Source organism: Styela clava, chromosome 9, assembly GCF_964204865.1.
Source record: "Styela clava chromosome 9, kaStyClav1.hap1.2, whole genome shotgun sequence".
Lineage (NCBI taxonomy): Eukaryota > Metazoa > Chordata > Ascidiacea > Stolidobranchia > Styelidae > Styela > Styela clava.
This window is the reverse complement of record NC_135258.1, coordinates 6270141-6290273: the sequence shown is the minus strand read 5'-3', so window position 1 is coordinate 6290273 and position 20133 is coordinate 6270141. Positions and strand designations below refer to the sequence as shown.

The 20133-nt window shown below is 34.4% G+C and overlaps 2 protein-coding genes and 1 long non-coding RNA gene across 3 annotated transcripts; all 3 read right to left on the bottom strand.

Moving 5' to 3' along the window:
* Positions 1-1901: 1901 nt before the first annotated feature.
* Positions 1902-2496, bottom strand: LOC144427339 (uncharacterized). Its single transcript, XR_013477901.1, has 3 exons — positions 2341-2496; positions 2137-2193; positions 1902-2056 (listed from the first exon to the last, which is right to left on the bottom strand). It is a non-coding gene; the product is annotated as an uncharacterized LOC144427339 (long non-coding RNA).
* A 4667-nt stretch (positions 2497-7163) lies between these two features.
* Positions 7164-11159, bottom strand: LOC120339832 (uncharacterized). Its single transcript, XM_078116140.1, has 6 exons — positions 10889-11159; positions 10286-10423; positions 9757-9915; positions 9106-9199; positions 8086-8211; positions 7164-7780 (listed from the first exon to the last, which is right to left on the bottom strand). Exons 1-6 carry the CDS (start codon positions 11157-11159, stop codon positions 7720-7722), a joined length of 849 nt encoding a protein of 282 aa, XP_077972266.1. The 3' UTR covers positions 7164-7719.
* On the bottom strand, positions 10936-17283 carry LOC120340021 (phosphatidylinositol phosphatase PTPRQ-like). The gene is made up of 10 exons (XM_078116477.1): positions 17172-17283; positions 15971-16088; positions 15140-15256; positions 14724-14809; positions 14505-14647; positions 13695-13833; positions 13087-13193; positions 12519-12607; positions 11469-11542; positions 10936-11071 (listed from the first exon to the last, which is right to left on the bottom strand). Exons 1-9 carry the CDS (start codon positions 17230-17232, stop codon positions 11485-11487), a joined length of 918 nt encoding a protein of 305 aa, XP_077972603.1. The 5' UTR covers positions 17233-17283; the 3' UTR covers positions 10936-11071; positions 11469-11484.
* Positions 17284-20133: the final 2850 nt, after the last annotated feature.

Here is a 20133-nt window from a genome sequence, read left to right as displayed (position 1 = left end):
TGTATGACGCTCTGACGTTGTGCGTTTGTACAGTATCGTCTCGTATTTTCATTTCGTTACTTTATTCATTATATTCATTCCGTATATATTGCTTCACTTGCACTGCACATGTATCTTACTATCTGAGTATCTGAACACTTGTAATACACTAGTGCACCGTTGTAGCGGTGTTGATATTTCTGACTGATTTATATGTATATTGGGACAACAGAATAGCCGAGTATTTCGCCTGTATTCCAAAGACAGTTCAATAGTCGTTAGCGAGGAAGACGGTCTTTTTCTACACTGTCAATCGCCGTCGCCTTTAACCCTCGCTACGTTACAAATTGGTGGCAGCTGTTAAAGTACGTGAATGACGACAATTGAAGAATATTTTGGAGTCTGCATATTACATGACGGCAAGTGTTTTGTAGAAATTGTGAACGATTCTACTCAACCCTCAATTCTACTGACAAAATATCAAAAGAATCTTGTCAACTCAACTTTGACAAAGAATTCCGATTGCAATCAAGATATGTTCTTTTCGATGCCTTCTTGGGTTCTCGGACTTGGCGGAACAATTGTTTTCTTGGTTGTTACATTCGTTATTTTCTTGATCATTCGTGCTATTCTTCGAAGAGACTAGCTTGATGGAAGACGAGAAGTGTACTATTTTTGTTGATACACTGATTATCCTTGCTGCGGTGAACATTTTGGTGACTATTCTTGCAATTTCAGTGTGGATCGTCGGACTGCTAACTTTGTGTAAGTGTTACTCTCAACCTAGCAATACTGACAAAACAACAAAGCGAACCGATCAAACGATTCGCCCGTATTTGATATCACCACCACATCGACCTGTACCAGAATTTCCGAATTGCAACCGTTCAAGACGCCCATATCCAGGATACGATCGAACTTTACCAAGAAGAGAAAGAAGTCAAATCGCATCTCCGGCATTAGACGCGACAACTTCAGAAGAGTTGGACAGCTCGCTTTATCAAATCCCGTTGCAGAACATTAGTCCTATTAGTTTAGGCGAATTGGGATTGAGAATCGACGAACTGGACAGTGAAAGAACAATACATTTGTAAAATTTGCTGTGGTGTATGGAATTACGCAACAGAAAACTTAAGAACGTTTTTGAAACAAGTGCAAGTACTTATATTTCGAGTACTTCAATAACTGTTACTCCGCAACGACATAGTTCAAAAACTGCACGAAAAATCATGAGTCGATCGAAAGACTTTCAATCAACTTCTGGCTCGACTTCAGAGGATGAAACCATTGTATCAAGTATGTCTACTACTTTTGTTACTGCTTCTGTTTTTTCTACTAGTGTAACATCACCAAGTGATATGGGTAACGATACCACACTCGTTACTACCTTTTCTAGACCCTTTATTACAAGCTCTATATCTGGTGTTGCTTATCCTAGTAGTCAATATGCAAATATGTATGGAAATATTCCGTATCAAATGTATGGTCATTATGATCCTTTTTCTCATAGTAACCCTCATATGGTAGCTCCGCAAAATCCAATTGCCCAGGGGTCTCAGCAGCCCGCCCCCCAACAACAACCTTGTAGAAGCTTGACGGGGTGTGACCTTATGCACCCTGCTTGCTACACAAAGACGAAGGGCGCTGAAGCGTGCGCCAATATTTTCCAGTCTAAACGCTCTAGTAGTCTATCCCAATACTATGTTCGGTCCAAACAATCCTCTCCAAATTATCCCTGCCTTATAACTGAGATAAGCAAGCTTAAGTCCACAAGCCCGGCGCTGAAGCGTGCGCCAATATTTTCCAGTCTAAACGCTCTAGTAGTCTATCCCAATACTATGTTCGGTCCAGACAATCCTCTCCAAATTATCCCTGCCTTATAACTGAGATAAGCAAGCTGAAGTCCACAAGCCCACAATACATAACTTCAAACACAGGAGAATTGTAATATGTCGTGGAAATATCAAGCACTTGCTCAGCATAAATTATAAAATCGAGATGTCAGATGGAGCCAAATAGATCACGGAAACAGATGACGAATACAGATAGATTGAGTTGAGATAGAGAGAGAGGTTTTCTAGAGAAAACAAAATACACTATGAATACTATGAATTTGCCGCATAAATAACCAACATGCAATCAAATTATATCGCTTACCGACTGTTTTTTGCCAAGGTCAACAATATATCGAATCTTTTATGTAACTGCAGAACACTGAAATAAACATGAACAAATAAGCACAACAGTAACAGTACTTAACCCTACTGCATTAATTGCGGCACCAATATAATACTAACAGTACTTCATTCAAATAAGACTACTACATAACAAGCCAAATGCAGTGAAATACAAAAAACTCACCAAGAATATTTCACAAAACAATCAAAACGCAGGACAGATTCACAAATTGCAGTTCAATAATCCAGAGTTCAATGCAGCAAATTTTAAACTATTAGCAAGTTAAATAAGCATGAAACAAAGGAAACCATAATTAGCCCACTATAATTAATATGATACAGCTTTCCTAATGATAAATCGCCATAGAAGTAACGCATTGCAACAGCAAACTAGCTGTGCATATTTACAATTTCGGCCCTAACGCCAGGCGATACAATAACGATGTAAACACGCAAATTGCAGTAGACAGAAACCTTCTCGGCTCGGTCTACAGATAATAAAGAAACACATCAAATGCGAGTAATGAATTGAGACGTTTGCGACGTTGACAAACGAGAAGATGCAAACGTGTCAGCAATAAAGAAATAGACACTACCGGCGCTGGAGATCTAACAAACCTTATGTACAAATTGTACCGGGGGCCGAGGGACGCCGTTCTGATGTTACACGGGAAGATTATCAAATTGCTCATTTAGCAACAAAAACTCTTAACCGTAGTATCAAAGCTTTTCGTGATGTGGATGACCCAAATAAATTTGCTATTTGGTTTAATGCTAGTTTATCCCATACCGAAGCTAGGGACGACCCTGCAAAAGCAATTTGATTGTATGGTTTCATTGACGCAGATGTTCTTGCCCGCTTGAAAACTGTTATTCCTGCCCAAGACAGTTTTAATTCTGATGCTATTTTACAATATTTGGTGAAGTTTTCTGGTTCAGCTGGTGAAACTAGCCAATGAAAAACGAGGTTCTTTCCTATAAGTATATGGCGCCACCTAATGTAAAAGGTAAGAACTATTTTAAAGAGTGTAAAATACTTTGTTATATTAATTAATAGTTTGCTAACTGGATATGCTTGATAAAGAACCATTGACCTATAGCTTATATGCATATATTTTGAGGCTGTCAGTAGTAAAGTTATTCCCACTAATAAGATTTCAGCATCAAATATAAAGATATTGTAATTGACAAAGGCCCACTAATAAAGTTTGACCGCTAACTGAAAGTAAAGACGTATCTAAAAGAAATTTATCTCTGTTCAGGTTTACTATTCCGAGATATACAGGAAGAATCTGCACATTGCAGCTCACAAAGCTCTCCAACAAGCAGGCATGATGAACTTTTGCTTCCACAATTTGAAAATGGAACTTTCAAATCAGATTTGTCAACAAAAAAGAAAACCAAAAGGTTTTGTATATTTATTTTGCAGTAATACATGTTTCCTATTTAGACACAATCCTATTAGAATGCTTATCCAGAGCATTGTTTGGAGGGAAGATAACCTTAGGATCCAACTTTTATTTGCTCCGTAGCAAACAAAACTCTTGTCTATTTCATGATATGGACTGGCATTGGGTCAGACATGTTTTGTAGTTGTTGTCTCACAGTTATCGTCATTTAGCAATAAATTTTGAAATCTTATCGAGATTAATTAATTGCTAAGATTAAGTACTTTCATGAATGAAGAAATATCGAATCCAGAACAAAGTTCAGAATAACATATTCTCAAAAAAGGAATTCTGATCACACTTACCTTAGATTGAGCAAGCTGCATTAATTGTGTTCTTGTGTAGCATGGTTGTTAGCATGCAAGGATTAGTGATAAATTAATAGAATAATATTATTGGCTGTGACACTCAAATAACGTTTCGTACTAAAACTAATCAATCATCCTTTCAGTCATTCTTCTCAAGTTGCAACTTCATTATCAAAGCGTGTTAATAATTTCCACTTTGCAAAATATCTTGAAGAAAAAGAATAAATTAGGAATACAGCTTTGACCTCGAAATGTGAGATTTATTGATTTCATCATTCCTTGCATTCTTTTTCTTCAATAAATTGAAACATAATAACAAACATGTGTCATTTTATCGGTATTTGCATTAATTCAACTCAGGAATTCACTTTTGCTTGTCCAAACATCCCTGAATTCAAGTGAATAAATTGATCTTGTGATCATAATTGTTCGTTTATCTTTAAAACTAAGTCTGCGCTAAAATTGATTCTGCCATTGATAGTCGGGGAATTGCTACTTCGGGTCTGCACTTATTTTCATAATAAGGTATTCAGTTAAAATTGCTCAAACACACACACGCCCAATTTCCCTCAACATGGTTAAATTCTGGTTTCAGATCCATCGATTCGGTCCCAGACATGTTGCTTACACTTAATATGAATACTTGTTATAACGTTGCATTTTAAATGTGCGACTGGAAGCGTTTTAAATTCTCAAACATAACCATATTTTAATTGGGAAATATAACCCACAGTGTTATTATCTATTGTTTTGCAAATCATTAAATTGTTCTTCATTTCAGATGAAGTTTTTTATTTAATATTCCATTTTTTTTTAAATGAGATATTTTCAGATCGCCAGCAACTAACTGATGACATCTGGTGGTTTACAGACAAATTGATTGATGACAAATTTCATTTCAAAGTTTATGAAGGGCAACTGAAAATTTCTAATTCAGTTGCAGAATCTTTAGAAATATGGGTGTTTTCAAACTGGAATGAAGACTTACTTCACAAAACGAAAGTTCTTCAGCAACATCCACATCCAAATGTACTCTCTGTCTTTGCTAGTGGTTTGTTAAAAGAAAGAAATAAACATTTTGTTGTCACTGAAAGATGCCAGTTTCTAACTCTTGAGACATATTATGAAGAGAAGAAACAAAATAAATTTCCTTTTGATCCTAGACTTACTCTCGTACAAGCAAAACAGTTAGTTAGTGGTCTACAACATTTGCATAAACATAATATTGCTCATGGAACATGAAAGTGGTGTATTCTGTTTTCACTTGACATGCAAAACGTGAAAATTAGTCTTTATAACCGTAGCATATTTTCCTCCATAGTTTTTCCAAAACTTAGCACGGAAAGTGATATAAATATACTGGGTAATATCTTGTATAGATTGTGGTCTGACAACCTTAACACATATAGGTCATTCAAATATGTTACGCAAGATAATGATCGTAGTGATTTACTGATTCCCAATCCTCACTTAGCCCGTGATTTGCTTACACAAATGACTCACAAAGATAAAGACCAACGACCAACAATTCAGCAGGTTGTTGATCATGAATTCTGGAAAAGTATCAACGTTTAGTTTTTCATTTGTTTAGTCTCGTACATGTTTGTAGATTCTAGTTACCAGGAAATGATATATTTCAACTTGTTCAAAGATATTTGAATATAGTCGTTTGTGAAATTTATTTAATTCAATTCTATACTATTTCTTGTAGTAGCTAATGATAAAAATGTAAATGTCAATTGAAGTAATTTATAAGCAACAACAATGAACACTAAACTATTTATATGGTTCATATAAACGAGCATGCCAAAAACAGGTTGGAGTAAGGAATACAGATTGCGCTGGAGATTCAATTTTTCGTTAGGGTAATTTAGGATGCTACACTTATGATAACTTATTACTCCGACAAAATTAAATTCGAGAAAAAAGTGCAGCCTCTCTCATAAATGTCATTATATCACCTCTAAGTACAAGATGAGAGACAAATAGATATGGGTTTATTATGTTGTAATTACAGAACAGATGAGTGAAGTATGGAACCACACATCTAGCGGTAAATTGTGACAGATTCCGGTTTTTTCATATAAAGTAGCGCGTTATATATCACTGGCTGCTTTTACAGAGCCTTGGTCGAAGTAAACGCGTGTGGAACAAATGACTCAAAGTAAAAAATGAAGGATGAAGAATAGTCTTTTATTTATTTAGTTATGTGTTTTAGTTCTCATCCCAAACAAGGTTATAGACAAGTCCATGCGCTATTTAATCTAAATTAAAAAACAGCGAAGTATGGCACACGCCTAAAACTATATACTGACTATTTTCTTTTACACGCTTTTTCCTGAAGTGTTTAATATTTTCGCTCAAAACTAAACCTTAGTCAAGAAGTGAGGGTTTAATAATTTGATTATCCCCATATCTGTAATGCAGTACCACACTGAACAAGAGATGGTATGATATGCATAATCAAAATGCTTTCATAAAATGTTTGCACTTTTCCTCAGAACAAGAAACAATGTTTAATTTGTCATTTCTGGCTTTAAGCTGAGTTTATAGTGGTTAAAATCGTTTATGAGAGACGATTGTTTGCTGGTGGTGGATGGAATTCATATGTAGTACTGAACATCTGATTTTAATCCATCTTGGAAATCTCACATAGCATGTTTTTGTTCACAATACCCAAACACAACTTTACAAACGATCAGTATGAGGCGTTACGGTTTCGCATGAAATAAAAAAAAGTACCCTATGAGAAGTCATTGTAAAAATATCGTCTCAAAATGTTTCGACTTTTTGACCAGAAACGCGTGACGATGGTCTTTGCTGTTTGTAACTGTGCGAACATGAAACCTATAATACATGTGTGTACAAACTGCGTCCCGAGAGTCAAATATGGACCGCAAAGAAAAATTGTGCGGCCGCGGAGAAGTGCAAGTTTTGAATGATGTGCCCGCGAAACAAGATTTTAGTTTAGATAATTTGGTACGTGCGACCCATTTTGATCCCTTTGCCTTGCAAAGCCTATACCAGTACCTGAGTGCAACTGTCATATAAGCGAAACTAGGTAGCAAAATCCAGTTGCATATTACACAATGTTATAAGGACGTGGTTCTCACCAAATTAGTTTAAAGTCGGTGTGACAATAAATTTGAATAGAAGTTTTCTTTAGAAATTTTATGCGTTTCAACTCACCACTTTATATTTTCATCAACCATATATAACCTAACTACTATTAATTTTGTGGTTTATTTAAACCTATTAGTATGAAGTGATAGAAGTTAAGTTGAAGACACACGAAATAGGTATTGTTAATCTTAGTTGTGCATAAAATACTGATAGTTAGTTTGCATACAAGCAAGACAAAATATGATTGTTTGATTGAAGAACGAAAATAATGGAAAAAATTTGAATCTTTTGACTCTTAAAGAACTATGCATTACTATTTAGATGTAGTTTAATTGCAGGAATATTCTACAAAATTGATTATTTTTTAATAAAAAAAACAGCAAAATGGCTTGGACATTTATCATAATTATTGAATAGTGGAAGATGTGAACAAAGGATCGTTTTATCATGTGCATTATGAAAACACGGACAAGTAAAATTTCCATTTGGGATTAGCTATATTTCTATTCAATATTATTGACTTTGTTACTGTATATTCTATAATTTGGCAGGTTCATTCATGTTGGAGAATATGCTATTACGATATATGAAATAATTCCTTAATTTCCACGAGAAATAAATTAGTTGTCATAATTCATATTATAGTTGGAGTAAATTTATAAAAAAAGGTAATGTTTGAAATTTCTATCGCTTGTAGATTAGTATTATAGCTGTATTCAGACCGCCATTCTTTTGCTTGTTACGCCTGAAAAAAATTAAAAATGTCAAGTATGGTATAATATTTAATATATATTTTGTATAAATTGAGCCATAAAAAAACTAAAAACCCTTTCCTCCTAAACGCTTGCAAAAGAACTATAAAAACAAATAGGAGAGGTGACGATTGTAATAAAGTAGCATCAAAACAAATTGAGTGCTAAAATAAAGACTATATTCAGGGGGAAAATGATATATAACACATAGTTTTCATACAAACTGCTTTTATAGCTGCGATCAAAATTTGAGATGTAAGAGAAATTTTCAAAATATGCTTTCTAATGAGATACTCACAACTGCTTATTGTGTCTGAGGCTTTCTGCTGGATCCACCTGGCATTTCTGTTGACTCTTCGTACTTTCAAATGTTGGATTTTGTTTTCCACGTCTGGATACTCTATGCTTTCCAAAATAAGACCGCCTGGTTAAAAAAAATTGTAGCTAAAAAACACTATCCATATGAATAAGACTTCAAAAGACACTCGTCTACAAACTACTTTTTTACAAACTTTTTCAATCATTTATACCAGGGGTCACCAAACTTTTTGGATCGCGGGCCGGGTATGACTCAAACTGTGTTGAAACGGGCCGGATGAATATTTTTGTCAATGCAATACAATAAATTTACAAAAGTTGGGAAATCCATTCAATTTATTCAACAATAATATATATTCTACATTTCTGAAGACTTGAATATTAAATTCTATCTATATCGCAGAATATAGATCGAGAACATCCCAGGAAAACAAATATACAAGATTTCTATATCTAGACAACTATATCGGATGAACTTCAATATTTTGGAAACACACCTACATGAATATCCGCATTTAGACAGAACAAAAGTTTCCGATACACAATTAAAAACTAACGAATAGCATTCAAAGTCGCAAAAACGAAATATTGTTTACAACCACGACTGAAAATCTGTCAAGATGACAATAGTGTCTGAGCGGATGCGAAAAGGCCTATTATTACGTCACTTTTTTTGCAACCTGCTGATCGGCCAATGTTACGAAATAAACAAGGAAGACGATGCTCGGGAAAATCTCCCTTTGAAAATAATTTAGCCATTATTGCGTGTTATTGGGGGCCGGATAAAATGACGTCGCGGGCCGGATCCGGCTGGCGGGCCGTAGTTTGGTGACCTCTGATTTATACTAACAAAAGAAAATTCAAAAAGCTAATTTAACGCAAATAACTTTCTTGATTTGTAAATAAACGATTGGATCAATCTATCTATGGTGTGCTAAGATAGTCTGTTTAATATTACCTTATGGTACGACAATAATGCTATTGATATCAATGTGATTACCTTCTTTCCCCGCAATATACAATAATAAGAATGATGATAATGAGTAATGAGATGGAGATAAGCACAATCGCAGCTATTTCACCTGCTCCACGTGCTGAAAAAAAAGGGGTAAAACGCTAAATAACATTTATTTTAAAACCTAGCTTAAGGTTAGTTTCTTTGCATTCTATTTCTTAACCCACATCTCATATCAAGGGTTCTCCAAATTTCATTCTATCGTTTTCCAATTTCCAAAAGCAAAATTGAATTTATCAACGATGATGTAAAATTGTAAACTGCCGTTTACGTACCGTAAAGAAAATATGAACAAATGTTGATGATCTGGACCGTCTCTCCATAGTAAGATGAAGTATCGTTAGCTAATACACAGCCGCTCTATGAGCTACGGATAAATATGTTCACATAATTTCTTGTTGTAAAATTTACCCCAATCCAGCTCTGCGGGATAAATTCATTTTCAGTATAAAATCTCTGGCTCTAATGGTATACGAATGTTTCAGATTTAAAGTTTCAGATCAAGTTTATATACCAGACTTGTTGCTCAGCAATAAATGTTTGAGGACAATAAAAGTACAGGTTCTCAACCAAGCTTGGCAAGTCCATAGAGCCCACGGACAAAATACATATAATTCACACAGTATATTTACTTACATGGAGGCTCAGAATCAGTTTTTACAATTACACTCGGTTTAGTACAAACTGAATTGTTTTCTTCATTTGCACCACATACTCGTATAGTGTAAGCTGTGTCTGGTTTCAATTGTCCATTACATTCTGTATTTGTACCCGTTTGGCAAGTATTGTCAGCACCTTTATGCAAGGTGGGTATGTATCAAAGTATGAGTATAAATCGAAATATTCAGTAAAAGAGTTAAAGTACATTTGCGGTAACCAAAAAACGTTCCTGAAAAAACAGGAATAGGATATGCTAAAATTATCTGTCAATAATTTTTCACGGCAACCGCCTGAGTATTTTAAAATATATTGAGCTTTTGCAAAGTATATTCATTTACACGCTCTCGCTGAAACCTTTTTAATTAAAATAAACATAAAAAATCTAGCATTGGCATTGGCTGGTAAGTATATGAAAAATTTTTATGGGGTCAAGGGCCAAGGTAACATCCACCACTGAAAACATTATATTTTTTTGTAAAATTATCAGTTACAATAATGAACTTACCAATAACTACACCATTGTTCACAACAGCACGCCTTTTTCGATTACTGTTATTTTCGCATGGAACGGTAAGGGTAACATAAGGGGAAGAAACATCTTCTTGGGAAGAAGTTGCCCAAAATCTTGATAAATCAGTGCTGACTGAAATATTAATGGCCAAGATTAGTCTTTCAACATGTCGTTTATAGTAATTCATGGAAAATTTTTATTTTGAAACAAAGTGAACAACATACTATGAATCACTTTGCTAGAGTGTTCTTGCAGCGATCAAAATCGCATTTCTTTTAACATACATCACTGGGCAAATTTAAATTTAATCGACCCGATTTTGGTCTACTTGTACTCAACAAACAACTTTGGTTTTAAGTATTTTTGTATCGCAGATTAAAATGAGTTAAAATCACATGAACACTAACTTACCCAATAAAATGGGTAAGAAATGCTGAACTAGAAAATCTGGTCATTCCAAAAAAAAAATACTAGCTTCTGAATCAGACATATCAATGGCTTTTATAAACAGCTTTATTTGTAGAAAAAAGCATAAAAATAAACATATATATTTATGAATATCATTTGAGTTTTAAAAGTAGGTATAATTCCATTTACCTGTTGATCCATCTTGAGTAACTATATAAATCATTTTTGTGATTACTCCAGTATCTTCATTGAATACAACATGCTTTTCTTCACATACGTTGTTAACTGTGACAGTATAATAGGGAGGGTACGTCTCTTTATCGCTCGTATTTGTAAAAGATATTGTGTAGTTTTGATCTCTGAGAGTAGGAGCTTGAAAGTGTGAAAAAGTACAATGCGTGGGTACATATATTTGATCATGTATCTGGCAGGTTCCACGTTTGGATATTTGATCTGGCATGAAGTTTTTACATTGCAAAGTCTACAATGGATGTATATATAAATAATTCGGATTTTCTGGCATCTTTAACTCAATGTCATTGACTGCTTCTATAGGATATGATTGGTTTATATCATTCCTCTCGGGCAGTCTTGATTTTGTAAACAAATGCAAAACAGCAGTCGTTTTAACATCTAATATGGCATTTGGCTTCATGTCAGTCACATTTGTATTGCATTCAAAAGGTTCACACAAAATGGATGGGTTGGATTATTTTATATAACAGAAGATAAACATTGTAACAACGCTATCCGAAGAAAATAAACTTACTTCCTGCCCTTGTTTGCTATGATAAGGTAGATCCCGAACTCGTTCCAGCTGCGGAGACAGCAAATACAGATATTCTGCAAATATAGAAAAGAAATAAATTATTGAATGTTGGAAAGGTGTTGACACAAAATACAAGCAAATAGCTCCGAGGAAGAGATTCTACAGACTAGCGGGTCTAGGTGGAAATTTCGGTATAAAATTTCCTTGTGAAGTTAAAAAGGAGAATTGCGGCAAATCAAACAAGTGAATTGAACAAATATCTTCTATTTGAATAAGTGAGAGCAGCGAATTCAATTATAAATGGAATACCAACGTTATGATGTAAATGGAGAATTGTAATACCGCTCGGTCCAATCATATTTGCTATTGTTTTTGTGATCCGTATGACAAGTTGAAATATAGAGTGACAAAAAAGAACAACTCAGGTTATTTGGACATAATCTTTTGACAACATGACTTTTGTGTAAAGCACGCAAAGACTACTTAAAGTTTGGCTACAGTGTCATATAAATTTTCTTCTTTTGTAGATGCATTTAGGAAATTTATGAGTTTTAATTCCCCTTGTATAAAAAATTCCATCAGTCAAAATAAGACAAAAATGATTATAAATAGTCATTAGTAACAAGTGTAAGAACTTGTTACTTATCGATCTTTAGATCGATAAGGATGTTGATAGATATTTGTCTGTTTGTCTGTCTGTCTGTCTGTCTGTCTGTCTGTCTGTCTGTCTGTCTGTCTGTTAGGTGCACGCGATATCTCACGAAGGCATGATTGAATCTGCTCCAAATTTTGCATGTGCATTCATCATATCCCGGACCAGAAGCCTATTGATTTTGGATGAATTATGTCGTATTAGCGAGTTATTAATCAATTAGAGTCATGAATCGAAACTGCAGTTTCGATCTGCAGTTTCGATCGATAAGTCTTCGGTCTCCGACCGATATTCTCGGTTATCATCGGTTATTCTGCAGTTTCGATCGATAAGTCTTCGGTCTCCGACCGATATTCTCGGTTAGAGCTTCATAACCTAGGCCATAAAACTTAACATACCTGTATGTTGTATATGCTGTGAGTTCACTCAGAACCACAGTTGTGTCAGTAGACGTTGCAGTCTGAGCAGTGCAGTTGGGACAATTGGCCTGAAATGTATGAGCATATATTAATATTTATATTCTGAGATGAGGCTTTTAAATAATAACTGTGGCATCAACTTCAAATGTTCAAAAACAAAATATAACAAACTAATTTATGGTGTAAAATTTCTGCTTTGAAAGCTTATAATCATTGACATCAGGTAATATTTATATCATCAACAGATAAAGATGCTTCAACACTTGTCAGTTTGAGTTTGAATTTGAACAACTGCAACAAAATTTTGATGATTGTAGTATTTTTAAAAAATTCAAAAGTAGAGTATAATACTTTTTTGCAATATATAAAAAGAGTTGATTTCGTATTCGCTTTTTGCATCTTCAACCATTTTTGAAATCAAAGTATTGCCGTCAAAGTATTTGCAATTACTGGGTAATTGGACGTGAATTCAATAGCAAGCTACAATTGGCCATTACAATGCACGAAGCTTGCACATAACGTATATTATAAGAAACAGTCGTATTACCTGTATATATGAAACCAAGTAAGATGTTGCTCCATCTACAGCTTGTATTGTCAGTGTAAGCTGAACATCACTATCACGTGCGACGGTGAATAACGGAATTGAAGGTACTGTAAGACAATTATATCAACTTCTAAAATTTAGTAATTTTAAATCGTATCTACTAGACTATTTTATTTGATTTTTTATATAGGCTATTTTGAACGGCGCCTTGGCATCAGCGTCATTCTGAGCAACTATGGTTTGAGTTAGAGGTGAAAAATTTGAAATGCTATGATTTATCGACGTAAGGTGTCGGTAGATTCATTACTCTACGGGTGTTAAGAGCTTGAAATTACATTTAAATCAGTATCTACTGACAATATTGCTAAGAAATACACAAGTAGCTATTTTATGTGTCAATGATTCGCGATTAAACTGCACACTCTTCACCTAATCCACGTATGATATTTTTGATATGCGATACTGGGGCAAAAAGGTTCGCGTTCTCCGAAACACATAGTACATCTTGTATGTACGTACAGCTAGGCTTGTTGTCCTGATACTGGTTTAAAGCAAATCTGTGGAACAATTTGTATAAAATATAATACATGTTCACGTAAATTTCATACCTGATGTAACGGTTGTTCCTGGTGGTAATTGAGATGAACCAACACCGTTTATGGATGATGTAATATGAAGCTTATAAACAGTATTGTCTTTAACACCTGAAACCGTTATAGATATCGACGACGATACAGATGCTTGAACCTGAAATAACGATTTTTATTTAGACTTAATGTTTCTGCATTTATCGTACGCAGATATGATTTATGAGTAGTTCCAAATCGGGGGCTCGAGGATAAGTTAGTGTGTGTTCACAATGCTAGAAACAAAACTGATTTTACTTTGCCCTTGACTTCTTTTTCTAAAAAAACGTTCTTCCTATGTTCATTGCTCGCTAAGGTTATTTTATCGGGTACTTTCACTCTGTTGAGCATTAACATAATGGTATTCGGAACCTATCAATCAGAATAACACTATAAATACTACTGGAATCATAAACAGCGAGCCCATCAGTATAAAATGCTTACGAAAGGGGGCCACGAGCCATAAAGCTTGCCAGAATGCTTCAAGCCAATAACAACATATTTTTTTATTATATATTTAATTTTCCTTTCCAGATAGTATCCAACTCGTTATTTCTTAACATTCCTATCCGTCGCGAAGTATACAGCAAATAAAAAAAAAACTCAACACCAGGTCTAAATCACAACACACTATGGTTATAAGTCTTTTTAGTTTCCATTAGAGATTCCGACTTTGACGTTTAGTATATAATATTTGAATCTAAAAAACGCACAACATTGTTTTGCGGAAATAACTCTAACATATTCTAAATTATTTGCGTATTTAAATATTATATATATGCGCGTACTAACCCCCGCTTGCCGAGTTGATCCATCGGGCGCTATCAAGATTACTCCATGAGATGTAGGTCCAGTAATCGGGGTTCCGGCATTGAACGTCACAATAATTACTTCCGGTAGTGATACAGTCACTACATTAAAGATAGGGTTTGGTCCTGTAAAAAAGTATATGTTAAAATTAAAATGTTAATGTAATTGACATTCAGAGAATATATACTTCAGGATACTTACGTCCAGCGGCTGTAGTAAATGTAAAATTCGAACTTGATTCACCTCTCCCACCGAGAATTACGGCGACCACAGAGACGACGTATTTTCTATGTTAAAATGAGAAATGTTGAATATTATTATTATCTCATGTATTTACTAGATTTTATCAATTTATAACCTTATGTTATTTAGTGTTGTTTAAAATTACGAATAAGGCTGCAATGCTTACACATGACTGCACTGGCTAAAGCATTAGCTCAGAGTTTAATCGTTTGTTGTCACACTGTGCTTTTCGCCATTTAAAAATCAGTAATCAGCTTCAACCTATGTTGTTTAATTTTATGTTTTCCTGGATATTCCAACATAAAATATATCTGTTTATTTTTTTATCACCACATATTGTAAAAAATAGCATTGTAATTAATAAAAAACTTTACCTGTAGGCTTGTAGGCCAGTTATTGTGTATCTGTTGTCAGCTGTAGCTGCGAATGTTTGCTGGTCGTTCTCATGGCAACTTGCGTCATTAAATGAATTGCAGTCATCGATATCTTGTCTATGTTAATAAAAAGAATGTAAATATGTTTCACAAAGTGATATATGTATATAGAGGGGAGTTATCAATATAGAAACCTGAAATACATGCTTTCATACTAACAATATGTGATGCCATAACACAGTTTTTTAGTGTGGGTAGCAGGGACCATGGAATTAGGAAGAAAAGGTTTGGAGTCGTAGTCGTATTTTATTACCCTGGGTCGAAACTGGAGAAGAATTTGGTAAAGAATTGAGTAAGAAGTCATTATTTCTGAGTCAGGAACTTAAGCGTTTTCATTATTGTTACCTATCGATCTTAAGATCGTTCGGGCGTATTGTGACGTTCAATGCCGGAACCCCGATTACTGGACCTACATCTCATGGAGTACTCTTGATAGCGCCCGATGGATGGTATATTGATAGGTATTTGTCTGTCTGTATGTATGTCTGTTAGATGAACGCAATATCTCACGAACGCGAGGTTGAATCTGCTCCAAATTTTGCATGTGCATGCATCATATCACGGACCAGAAGCCTATAGATTTTGGGTCGTATAATTAGCGAGATATTAATTAATTAATTATCGCTCGATCAATAAGTCTTCGGTCTCCGACCGATATTCTCGTTACATTATTGCTAACAAGAGTCTAAATATACAATCAGCTTAATGGATATCTCTAAGTCGTGAAATGGAAAAACTTTTTTCTACCTAAAATATTTAATAATATGTTACCTCACTGTTATGGTATATTGTGTGACAGCAATTAGAGTATTGTTTGGAGGTGTGATGACTGCGACTACTGTTGAACTGGTGATATTACTTATTGCAACGTCTTGAGGCACTTCGTGAACTGGATTGAAAATAAAATGAATTTAATGGGAAATTCGAATCTATTATATATTTAATTTTAATGGGATATCACGTAATATCTGTCGGTTTTGGTTTACTTTTATAATCGTTATTATTAAAAAAAAAATTCTAGTTTTAATCAATATCTACAAAATTTGGTGACAAAAAAGTTCGTTCTTCCCATGGTGCCTTATCATAGTAGAGCGATTTCGATTTAAACACCATGCTCAGGAATCTACCCAAAGTGAATCTATGCTCTATTTGAAGTATTCATGTTTTCTATAATACAGTTGAGCGCATGTAACATTGTTTCATGTCTAAAACATTAATTAAAATGAACGCTTTTCAATGCCTTGACTTTGAAAAGTTTACTTAACAGAAGATCAATATGAAAAAGCTGCAAAGAAATTGAGTTTGACAACAATAAACGTTGATTCTGTAGGTTACGAAGTTGTGAAAAATAAAGTTATAATATATACATGGAACAAAAAACATATTCACATTTCAATCAGCTTTTTACGGGAACAATTTAAATAAAAATTTGATTGGTATGTTAAATGTATTCAAATGAGTGTTTACGCATAAAGGGAACCAAACGAACTCTCTATATACCAAGTGTTATAGATATGAGAAGATGTTTTTTATGTACAGGCAGTCCTCAACTTACGACGTGGTTTCGTTCATGAGAATCGGTGTAACCCGAATTTCAGTGTAAGTCGGAACATTATACCGTACAGTACATAAATTACTCGTACGTACTCATATCGTACTGTATTGTCCACGTCATTTACGATGTATATGACGAAAACCAATGAGCCCAAAGCACTGATTTTTGTGATGACAATGATCCAGTTTGAGGGCTTAGATATTACAGTACAGTATTATCTTTTTTATTTTTATGGAATGCGTAACCTCGAAATAGCGTAAGTCGCGACCGTCGTAACCCGAGGACTCCCTGTATATTCATTACGCTATACCTCCTATCGATAGCTTATCGAAATGGAATTCGAAATATCACATTGCTCAGACCATATGGCAAACTCGACATTCTATAAGACTGAAAACTCACCAACTGCAGTATTACCTTCAATTAGCCCCTTCGATATCCGTACTACAAAGCACAGAAAAAGAATAATTTTCCACATTTTGGTTTTTCCAACTATTTTTCATTATATTCCATAAGTTATAAAAAATTCTAATACCCCTGCAGAACGCAAAAATTGCATATTCAAGTTTGAAACTTGTTTGTATAGTATAACAGAATACTATAGTTTAGCGATGTACAATAGAAAATAAGGTTAATTAAAAAGTATAAAGCAAGCAACTGTTAGGGATCCAATGGAAAATTGTTTTAAATATTTTCACGATAAATCATATAAGTTGCACAGACGAGCGTTTGGGCGTTACACAGAACCTACAGCATTATAAGTGGCGTTATAACGTATAATATAACGTTACGTTGCGAAATTGTAGCTTCGTCCAAAAATTGAAAAATAATTTACTTCATATTAAGTTATTAAGTAAAAACCTTAAACTAATATTAACTTTTGCGGATGCCCAACATGGATTACAACATGCAATCCTGAGTTTAGAGTTTTATTTGTAATATTTGGCCTGAATTAAACTGACCTTACCCATACAGATACAGTACATACACCCATCCAACGTTCCCTCCAAGCTGCGAGGTGCGCGGCCGCGCAGCTGTCCGAGAATCCCCGCGCAGTACTTTCGTTCTGCCGCGCACTGTTCGTTTAAAATGTTGTGTTCTTTTTTATTTTTTCTAATTTTCCGCGCGGACATTTTTTTGGGCGCTCACATGGCCTTCTATTCCGCGCAACTAAGCAAGCTCTTAGAAGGAACGTTGCCCATACACATGCACATACAGTACATACACATACAGTACCTTACACATACAGTACCTAGTTTCCATGAAATAGTTTCTATAGTTTTCGATAGAAAACACAACATGCTCACATCTGTTCTCATCATGATCTTCGCAATATATATTTCATCGGCCGCAGTGGAAAGTCAAATTATTTGGGAGCAATGTTTGATTTGATTGGTAAAATTATACAAAATCAAATTTTGTCTATTTGTCTAAATGGCAAAATTATACAAAATCAAATTTTGGTATATTGGTCTTAAAATAAAATGTTTTTTAATTTTTCGAAATTTTAGGTAATATTGTTTGTCTGATCCTATGCCTTTGTCATCCCGAAATATCGAAAAAGACCAAAATTGACGACAAATGTGTCGATGATTCAAATCAAAAATCATATTATAACTATATAAAAAAACATTGACAATTGTTTGATATAATTACTCCACAGGAAATTCCTTTTCTGCATTCGCATTGTTCGATCAATTTTGGAATCACAACAAATATGTTATTTTTAAATTTTCTTGCGTTATTACAGTATCGGTGTGTAATGTGTATTATGTGCTAAGAAAGTAATATTATTTTTTTAATGCGAAGTAATTGACCAGAAAGAAAAGTCGGCCTGGGTTTGCCCAATACGCGATCAATTTTAAAAGTATTATTAAAAGCCACAAGTTTATAATTTATTCATGTCCAGCCAAGCGTTGTTGAGATTTTGATTTAGCAAAGCTTGATATATGATTTGGTCGACATAAATCTTTTATTATCTTGTACATAGCCACGACTGTGTCGCGTTATGCTTTGCAAAAATGAAATAATATTCATCATGTGTACTGAGTTAAAAGTGCTTTCACAAAACTTGCTGTCAAAATATTTAAATGATGTTGGTGATGCAAAGTTTCAAGTTTCTCTCACCTCTTACTTATGTGTACAAAAACTTTAAGCTTGGCCTGACTTTATTTTCCGGGAATATGTTTTGGGCGCATGAAAGTTATGTTTCCTCAATATTTGACCCCAGACAGAAACGTTTCCGATAACTTCCAATTGCAAAATTGTTTCTTGCTTTTTTAAAGAAGTTTTCTCAAAGTCAGGTCACGAGAACTTACTCAAGTATGAGAGAGAATGGTTCCTGAGTGAAGCTACTGGGACGATCAAAATGCCAAAAGCTACGGACACTATAAGCTTTAAATTCCACATAACTGAAATTCTTGTAAAACTTTAAGCGTACTTTGTTTATTTACATTGATTTGATTTACATTTACTGTTTCAACTTTATGGCTAGTGGAAACGGATTGTCTGGGTAAACTAACTGATAAAGATACAATATTAAGACTGTAATAAGATAAAAATAACTAAAAACTTACAAATAGAAAAAACATAAAACTACAAAGCTAATTGGTGTTTACATATCACGGTGGAAAATATTGATGAATGAAACAAGTGGCTGGTCACCTACTATTCTATTGTTGCGTCGTCATTACTGCTGTTAAGCCTTTGCTATAAAAACACAAATTAAGTCGATGCCTGCAGAAATGTTCACTCTAAATTCTAGAGGCTTCAGATCAGTTTACACACTTGCGATTTCAACTTGTTTTAATTTGTCTTGTAGCGAATGTGCTTCGTTCAGCATCAGGGCACGTTCAAAAATGTATCTTAAAGGAACACTAAGATGAAATAGCCACATTCCCGAAACTCTTTTAGAACCGTGATGGGAGAAATTGTGATTTAACGTTAATCTAACGTAAAATAAGAAGGATTGATAGCGTGCGTATAACTATCCGGCATATTTCTCGGCAATAAAAATTTATCATAGAGTTATAACTTCACATAATCTCATAAAAATAACTTGATTAATATTTGATTATTTTTTCCGCAAAACGACCACGCAAATCAAACCGAAAATTTGTCTAAAGTGCGAATGAATCTTTCATTATTCCAACCTCAAGTCGGAGCTTTACTGGCACCCGAACGTAGTCTGACTAACGCCACTGCTTAAACCGGGTGTCCTGGTCTAAAATACTTTCATAGCTTTAATACATTGTAGTAGTTTGTTTCTTTTTATGGAAACCCATATGACAGAGCATTCTATATACCAGCCTTGGCGAGCCTTTTTCAATGAATGGGTCAAAAATTTTAATTTTATCGCGGAACAGAAGATAGTGGGTCA

Bases quoted from the DNA above. Each gene is read 5' to 3' on its own strand.
- LOC120339832 (XM_078116140.1), bottom strand. From the start codon at position 11,159: ATGCCAGATCAAATATCCAAACGTGGAACCTGCCAGATACATGATCAA. The intron at 9,916-10,285 runs GTAAGTTCATTA...CCTTGCATAAAG, and splicing joins GAACAATGGTGTAGTTATTG to GTGCTGACAATACTTGCCAA. The intron at 9,200-9,756 runs GTAAGTAAATAT...CTTTTTTTTCAG, and splicing joins AACTGATTCTGAGCCTCCAT to CACGTGGAGCAGGTGAAATA.
- LOC120340021 (XM_078116477.1), bottom strand. From the start codon at position 17,232: ATGTGGAAAATTATTCTTTTTCTGTGCTTTGTAGTACGGATATCGAAG. The intron at 14,648-14,723 runs GTAAGTATCCTG...ACTTTTTTACAG, and splicing joins ATTTACTACAGCCGCTGGAC to GACCAAACCCTATCTTTAAT. The intron at 12,608-13,086 runs GTAATACGACTG...CATACATTTCAG, and splicing joins ACTTGGTTTCATATATACAG to GCCAATTGTCCCAACTGCAC.